This window comes from Dipodomys merriami, unplaced genomic scaffold, assembly GCF_024711535.1.
Source record: "Dipodomys merriami isolate MVZ:Mamm:240054 unplaced genomic scaffold, mDipMer1.0.p SCAF_12, whole genome shotgun sequence".
NCBI lineage: Eukaryota > Metazoa > Chordata > Mammalia > Rodentia > Heteromyidae > Dipodomys > Dipodomys merriami.
In genome coordinates, this window is record NW_027202493.1 from 28,530,970 (window position 1) to 28,539,792 (window position 8,823).

The following is an 8,823-nucleotide window of genomic DNA, read 5'->3' on the forward strand; positions in this document are numbered from 1 at the left end:
GAATGCAAACATATAATTCAATTCTTATAACCTAGAGGCACCTGGGAAAATGTCAACAACTCTTTATGGTTACTCCATAAAGAAAAATAAACAAGGAATATTTGAAATAGATATATTTTTACAAATTCTTATACATAGTTGCCCTACTCCTGCAATATTCCACCTGGTGGCTTTGTTTTGTGTGGTTTTGTGAAACTTGTTTCTGTAGCCCATTAACCTTTTCCTTCTTGTATGCCTTTTTGATGGTTCTTTTTTATAATCCCCCTCAAAACAAGTTTTAAAAAAGTAACAACCAAAAACAAATGAAGATGCAAAGGAAAAGACAAATGAGATATAATTCATTAAGTATAAAAATATGTTGCTTCAAATTCAGAATAATTTAATAACTCTTCGTTATTTCATAGGTATCTGGAAATGGGACAGATACATGTCCTGATCCTGTCACAAGAGGTAGAATTCCAGCATTTGGTACAACGTTCCAAGATAGGGTCAAAGTGACATTCCTGTTTCCCCTATTAAAAAAAAAAATCAGAAAAATCTGTCATTAATCAAGTACTAAGGTATTAATCACTTTATTTACATTTATTTACACTTTATTTATTCTTAAGAGGGTGTCTAATCTGAAATCAGAATTACCTTTTCCTACCATATTAGAATACACTAGCACACCAGAAACTTCCGCATCAACTCCTATACCTATTGTGCTTGCTGCTTTCTCAATGAAGTTTCTCTGACCCGTTTGGAAAGCAGACCACAGTGTAACTATCTTAGTCTTACTGTATACAAGCAAGCCCTTAAATAGAGATGGTGCGCTTTGTTAATCTGATCATTACATTTCACATACTGTAAGAGAACTGGTTACATATCTTAGATCCCAATGTATTTCTTCTCATACCCAATGTTCTTTTTTGCTTTGATCTCTTTCCGCCCACCCTCTTTTTCTGTCATGCTGGGGAATAAACCTGCATTTTTGCACATTCTATTCAAGCTCTGTACTACTGAGCGACATTCCTGGGTCTCTTTAATACTCTAAACCTTCATCTCCTTCTACATCTTATTGACTATAAAAATGTTAAAAGAGCTGCTCACTTGAGACCATTTCCATCATCAAAGAAAAAATATTTTGTTTTCATATCTTTCAACAGCAGCTTCGGATTATCGCCTCTCAAAACAATCTTGTCCCAAAGGACAACTTGGTTCAGAGCCTATATTAAAACATTAAAGAATTAGTTAATTCAGAAGTAGCATCTTATCAGTTCCACTCTTAGTAAGAAAATAGTTGACACCTCAATAGATGCAACTTTGATGGATTTGCTAAAATCCTGAAACATACAAAATGACAATTACAGATACATATAAGAAAGATGGGGCATCTTTTAAATTTTAAATCACTCACTAAGGAAATCACTAAGAAATAAAGGTTTAACACATTTTTCCCTTTATATTAAAAAATGCATTATCATGTCACTGCAAATTTTTAGAGGTAGACAATTATTTAAAGCCACTATATTTCAAAATATCACAAACAAGTTGCAAATAAAAAATTGGGGACTTAAAATGAAAACTCATTTGTGAATGATACTAAATCTCAAGAAATTTTCTCTTAAGCAATCACATACTGGCTTGTAAGGCTGATTGCTCGGGGTGATAAGAAAATTTACTAAGAAGAAACATGAAGAGTTATATCTAACAGTTTACTTTAAAGTCTCTAACTTTAAACACAAACATAAAGACCGAAGAATACAAATTTGAATACACGGTAACATTATATGACTTTTTAAATCTATCATTTACCAAAGCAACAATCTGTCAAATTCCAAATTAGTATTGTTTTACAAGTTATTCTGAGGTAAAACAGCACTACAAACAAAACTTAGGTATTCTTTCATACGGGTAACATTTATTTCAATAATTTGTTGAAAAATGTTTATGTATTTGTTAATTTCATCTTCAAGAATAGCTTTTTTAATATAATACTGTGCTAAATCTGAAGGACAGAGGTCTAAACTTATTTATCCCAGCATTCCCAGTGCCTAAGAAAATACATGGCATATAGCTGGGCACTGGGGGCTCACACCTGTAATCCTAGCTACTCAGGAGACTGAGATGTGAAAGATCTTGGTTTGATGCCAGACCAGGTAAGAATAGTTCTTGAAACTCCCATCTCTAACTAATTTTAACTGTGGAAAATCAGAAGTAGAGCTCAAGGTGGCATAGCCCTATCCCTGAACAGAAAAGCTAAGGGACAGTACCCAGGGCCTGAGTTCAAGCTTCACAACCAAAAAACAACAATTAAAAAGACCAAAAACAAACAAACAAACAACAAAAAAACCAACAACAACAACAACAACAAAAACCCTGGTATAGAATCTATGTTCAAAATAAACATGTAATAAATTAAAGTGATAGAAATTCCAGTTAATTGATAAATTAAATAATGTGCTATCCCTTAAAAATGAGATTACCAAAAAAACAAAAACAAAAAGGAAACCCACCAGATTACCTCCAACTGATGAAAAATACAAAATTATTCAACTAAAAGGATCATATAAACAACATTTTAACTCCATATGTTTCACTGTCATATTTTCTGTCTGTTACATAATGTCTTCAGTAACAACAGTAAAATATAAATTAAAACAATTTAACAATATTCTATTAAAATATTCTAAGATATACCCTATCTGCAACAAATGTTCTGTAAGACTATACTTTCAATCATAAACTAATCATTTGAATGTTTTAATTCAACAGTTCAATGGCTTTTCACTATTAAACTTAAAAATAATGATTTGGTGCTGGGAAGGTGGCTCAGTGGTAGAGTGCTTGCCTTGCATGCATGAGGCCTTAGGTTCGATTCCCCAGGACTAAATAAGCTGAAAAATCCAGAAATGGCACTGTGGCTCAAGTGGTAGAGCACTAGCCTTGAGCTGAAGAGCTGAGGGACAGCGCCCAGGCCCAGAGTTCAGGTCTCATGACAGACAAGAAAAAAATCAAAAAACGAAACAAAAAAACACCCCCAATGATTTATAAAGACTAGTTCACGTACTCAAGACTGATGAGTCTAATATAGTTTTAAAACAAAGGAGAATAGTTCTCAAAAATATTAGATAAGACTTAAAAGACTACAAAAACTTAAACATTACTGATTTTTTTAAACAGAAAAACATAAATATCGGTACTAAGATGGATTCAAAATATTTTAATAATCTTAAGAGGTTTTGATTATGCATCTTGATAATAAGAGTTTGTTACAGATGTCAAATTTTGTTGATTCAATTATGCTGCCAAAGAGCTAATTTTAACTGTGGAAAAGAATATTTTACATCAAACAACACATCGCTAAGCAACAGTGTCACTCCCTCATTCATACACAACTCAGTGTTCAAAAACATCATTTCTCATCTTACCACTGGATGTAGAGCCCAACTTTTTGATCATGAGTTACTTTGAGCACAAACTTGTAAAAATATGCATCTTTATTATGCATATGACACATGTAGTATTATGTTAATATCGTAAGTTTTTTTAACCAATACTATACTTTTTCATTACACTTCTTAATCTTTTTGTGTTTCAGTCCTATAATCAGACTTAACATCAAAACAAAAGAGCAATTTATGAGTACTTAAAACAGTATCTTAATTCTGGGTTTTCTTTACAGGAAATCTTTAATAACGATTTTTCCCCATTTTATAACACTATGGAAAAGTGCACAATATAATTCACTTATGTAATGCTGTATTTATACAAAATCTCAGTATATTTGACCAATTAAATGTCAGATAACATGTTTAACATTTGACCTACAGAATTCCTCCTTCCCTTCTACCAGAATATCTGCATGTTATTAGAAGATGAGTTTCTGACAGAGACTAACTTAAGTACTAATGCCAGTACACAGAGAAAGTATTAGCAAAGCTTAAATTCTCTGCCTTTTACTTTAAATTTAGAAATATATCAATAGACACTCTTGAATTGTTTTCTTTATATATCACCTGTAACTTTCCATGAACATCTTTCTGCATACAATGCTAGAGATAAGACATATTTACCAATGAAATTTACCAAAGGAAAAAGCTTTAATAGACTTATCTCCATATATACTTGCTATTTTTTACTAAGCTATGACAGGCAGTGAAAAAAATTATATTCTTTCATAAAGAGTAAAGGTGTGTAATTATGACAATATACTTACATATACTTACATTATTTTTTGTTGAATATTCTGCTGATAAATAAAGAAATAACTGCTTAACATTCCAATCAAATATATTCTCTAGATGTGAACAAATTAAGGAATATACAAATTACAGGGCAGCACATTTTTTTTTGACGATGTGGGGTTTGAACTCTGGGCCTGGGTGCTGTTCCTGAGCTCTTCAGCTCAAGGCTAGCACTCTACCACTTGAGCCACAGCACCACTTTGCGTTTTCTGGTGGTTAATTATAGATAAGAGTCTCATGGACTTTTCCTGCCTGGGCTGGCTTTGAACCATGATCCTCAGATCTCAGCCTCCTGAGCAGCTACTAGGATTATAGACATGAGCCACAGGCACCTGAAAAACAAAATTTACAATTTAGGGGGGTGGGGGGTAAATGTAGCTGAGGAGGTGGGAGGGAAGGGATGGTAGGGGAAAAACAAAGAAGGAGGCAACAATGCTGGATAAGAAATGTACTCATTACCTTACTCATGTAACTATAATCCCTCTGTACAGTATTTTCACAATAAAAAAACTTAATTAAAAAAAATTTAAACAGATCTTAGTAGTATTTACAATAATCATCCATATCAGTACTAATACAAAAAACAAATTGTTCCAGAACCATACGGAGACACTGTTAAAAAGATTTAAAATAAGCATCTTTATAAGATATACTTGATAAATACAGCCCATTACAAAACCAAACAAAAAATGGTCTGCATTCTCCTCAGTAAATGCAAGCACCACTAATCCAAAATTTATTTTTCTGTAATAACTCACTTAGTCCAAAAGAATGAAGGACATATTAGTTCAAACCACTGATTCACTGCAGCTCTAAGGTTAAACTCATATCACTACCACTTAATAACAATAAAGTAAACATTTCACTAGTCTCAAGTAAATAAAAAAAATAATAAATTGTGTAAGTTGCTTTTGGTTTTATGCCAATCCAGATCAAAACATCTCACTATATAAATTGCTTTGGGAAGAGACAACTGAACATTATTTGGCTACATTCAGTTTGGGGTAGAGGCTCACTCACACAATTGGCCACGAGACTGGTGCCATTATTAACAACTGATCCAACTGGGTATTTGGATTTAAATAGACACATATTTAAATTGTGGACATTTAGTATGTATGTTTACATAGGGAAGCAAGAAACTCATAAATTCACTTATAATTATGTGTACTTATTAAAAATCACTTGTTTAGAACTAAGAAATCTAATACGTACTTTACAAGAACAGATAAAATTTCAAATATTAACAACTATGTCATTAAGAAATTCTGAATTAACTATAGGTGAAGAAATTAGTAATGTACAAATAAGATAGTTGGAATATCAGGAAATTTCAATGGAATTCTCAAAACATACACAATTTTCATCAGACTAGATCTCAAGTACTTCTCATTTAAGTAGATTTTTTTCAACAACCTGCACCAAGTTCAACCTACATTTCTGAGGACATCTTTATTTCTTAAAAGACTCCATTAGAATTAACACCCCATTTACTTCTAAGTCCCAAGAATTCATTTCTGAAAAATTAAAAGTAGTCCCAGGGAAACAGACAAACAAAAGACAAGCTATCCAGCCCTCTGATCTGCTTTAACTATCAGATGGTTGCTTCCCCAAGTGCACAATGTTCACTCTCCAAAATCATTTTTAATCGTAGGGTCTTAGTAAGGCAAGTGAAGGCTGTGGTGATAAAACACCTGATATCCCATCACTCAGGAAGCATAAATAGGAAGGTAGAAGTTTAAGACCTGTTTAGGCAGCAAAAGTAAAGGAGATCCTCTTTCAAAACAAGAAGCTTGGGGAGATGGTGAAGTCCTGTAATCTCTGCTAAGCAGTAGAAGGATCTTGGTCAGAGGCCTACCCAGGCAAAAGCAGAAGACCTGATCTGAAAAATAAAGCAAAAAGGCTTGAGGCAAACCTCATTACCAAAAAGGGGGAAGAGGGGAAAAAAAGCAGAAAATCCTAATATAGTTTAACAATAAGGATTCTAATAATAGCCAACCTTTATGTAATTCCCTTTTTAAATATATTTCTCTCTGCCATCTTACGAGGTGTGTTCTTTGGGACTATACATGAACTATTCTTAATCAGGATGAGCTTGGGTAATATTTTTCCTTATGTAGTCCAGGTCATCTAATTTCATATTCTCTTCCCCAAATTCCAAACTTTCTTGTGAGAATTTTGATCAATGTAAAGTTCCCAGGAAGAATTTACAATTGGTTCAAATAATTTATAAATCATAGTTTGCTGAAAATGTAAATGAGGAAGTACCAATGTTTAAATGACTAGACAGTAGAGTCATATCTACAGTCTTCCAAATTGTTGAATAATATAATGTAATCTATTATAAAACTATCCATAAAACAAAAAGTTTCTTGAAGGATATCAGCAGCGATATCAAACGTAATGAATCCCAGATCACTTCTTTCTCTAGGTCCAGTGAAGTCTTCTACATTTTTTCTAGAAGTAAAGGACACAATTTTTACTACCCTTCATATATAACAAGAACATTCACATAGCAATGTAAAGCTGTGCACAAGTAAAACAGCAGTTCTAAGAAGGCACAAATTACAGTCAGAGAAACCTGCACTGTGGAAATAAGGTTAGCATTCTAATTCAATACAAAAGGTCTTTGCTATTATTTTCATATACATTGAGACTGTTAAGGAAACCCAGGGAGATTTTTAAAAAAACTGCCAAAAATAAAAAAGCTAACTACTTGATGTAAAGCAGACACAAGGGGTAGAATAAAAATACGTATGACTACAGGTGGTGTGGAGAAAGTAAAACAAGAACAGCTGCTACTTGAGAGTGCTTACTGTATGTCAGATCTACTATGTATTTTTCACATTTATCTCAATTCTCAGACAGAGCCTACCAGTTAATTATTACTTTCACCTTAAACAAAAGGAAATTGAGGTGCAGGAAAGTAAGAAACTTGCTCGAGACAAGTTTGCTCAGTGTTTAAAACAGCTCAATCTCTTCGAAGCCCTCCCTGAAGAAGCTGATGGGGGGGGGGGGGTAGTACAGACTGGCACTACCCCAGGCCTAACCGAATCAGGAAAACAGTTATCAACCAATTCATGTCAAGTGAGGGCCAAAGGGACATCAAGCAGGTCGCTGATATCAACACTGTCACCCTGCAATTGTGTGTGTGTGCGTGTGCGTGTGTGTGCAATCTGTGTGTCTGTGTGCGTGTTTATTCCACCCGAGGTCTCAGGGAAGGATGGGTGCGATCGTCCCCGACTTGGCTTCCCGGCAGGGTCTCCAGCCTAACTTCCCAGTCGGCCGCGAGTGGCCCAAGGTTGGGAGCCCGGGGAATGTCAAGCAGGGCAAACTCCGGTTACAAATGACACAAAAGCGAAGTTGCTCGGGGGGGAGGCGGAGGGGGCTCCCGCCCCGCCGCGAGGCCTCCTGCCCGCGCCCCTCATCCCACCCCTCGGTGGCCGACCCTTCCCTCCCCTCCCCAGCCTCCCCCCCCGCCATCACGGCCCGCGGGCCTGGCGCGGACCCCTCGGGGTCCCGGGGCGCGCGGGCGGGAGGCGCCGGGCGGGAGGCGGCGGCGCCGCGGGTTTGCTGCGGTGTTGCTCCCTCATTGGCCGGGGACGGCGGAGGGAGAAGGGAGGGACAGGAAGCCGGCGGAGCCTCCGACCCGCGGGCCGCTCGAGATGCACCTCTGAGAGTGAGCCCGGGAATGGACGACGGCGCCGGGGGCCTGGGTGGAGGCGGGGGGCCGGGGCCGGGGCGTCGGGCCGGGGGCCGGGGTGCAGGCGGGGGGCCGGGGCCGGGGGCCGGGGTGCAGGCGGGGGCCGCGCCCGGGGCGCCGGGCCGGAGGGGGGGGCGGAGGACGGCCCCGGGGTGGGGGGTGCGGACGCCGTCCCCGCCCGCCCGCCCGCCCGACGGCCGCACTCACAGCATGATCCGGGAGACGTGCAGCCGCACCGGGACGCTCCGGTCTTTGAAGGCGGTGGTGATGAAGCAGCCGAAGGTGAGCGCCGCCATCACGCTCAGCGAGAAGGCGAACAGCGAGTTCGCCCGCGACAGCACCGTGTTCATCGCGACCGTCTCTCACGAGCTGCCCACCCCCCGCCGCCGCCGCCGTCGCCGTCTTTCACACAGGAACCCGGGTTCTCCCCGTTCCCGCGGCGGACCCGGCTTCCTGAGATCCGCGCCGTCTGCGGTGCGCACGTTCCGGGGACCGCGCGCGCCGCCGCTACCGCCGCGGCCCCGCCTCCTTTCCGGTTCTCAGACGCGCGCGCGCACCCACGTACGCGCGCGCGCTCCCAGCTAGGACACACCCACGGCGCCGAAGGAGCGCCTTAGCCGTGAGCCCGCCCTTCCGTCCTCATCCTGACGTCGCCGCCAATCAGCGACAGGCGAGGAGGAGGGGCGTGGCTTCGCGATGGAGGAGGGGGCGTGGCCTCACGATGGACCCGCCCCCTCCTCGGCTGCTCGCTCCCGCTCTCTCCGGTGGTGGAGTTCAGGAATGGGGTGGGCTGTTGTCCCCCCTTCCTTTTTGGGTTCTAAACGCAGATGGTTTGGGACTTGTGCTTCGTCGATGCTCCTGGACCATTTCATTTTTTGAGTTAAAAATTGCAGC

At 39.7% G+C, this 8,823-nt stretch overlaps 1 protein-coding gene across 1 annotated transcript; it reads right to left on the reverse strand.

Moving 5' to 3' along the window:
• Positions 1-303: 303 nt before the first annotated feature.
• Positions 304-8,453, reverse strand: Spcs3 (signal peptidase complex subunit 3). Its single transcript, XM_070016449.1, has 5 exons — positions 8,137-8,453; positions 6,608-6,683; positions 4,209-4,283; positions 1,090-1,205; positions 304-512 (listed from the first exon to the last, which is right to left on the reverse strand). The coding sequence occupies exons 1-5, from the start codon at positions 8,277-8,279 to the stop codon at positions 380-382; spliced, it is 543 nt and encodes a 180-aa protein (XP_069872550.1). The 5' UTR covers positions 8,280-8,453; the 3' UTR covers positions 304-379.
• Between the last annotated feature and the right edge of the window lie 370 nt (positions 8,454-8,823).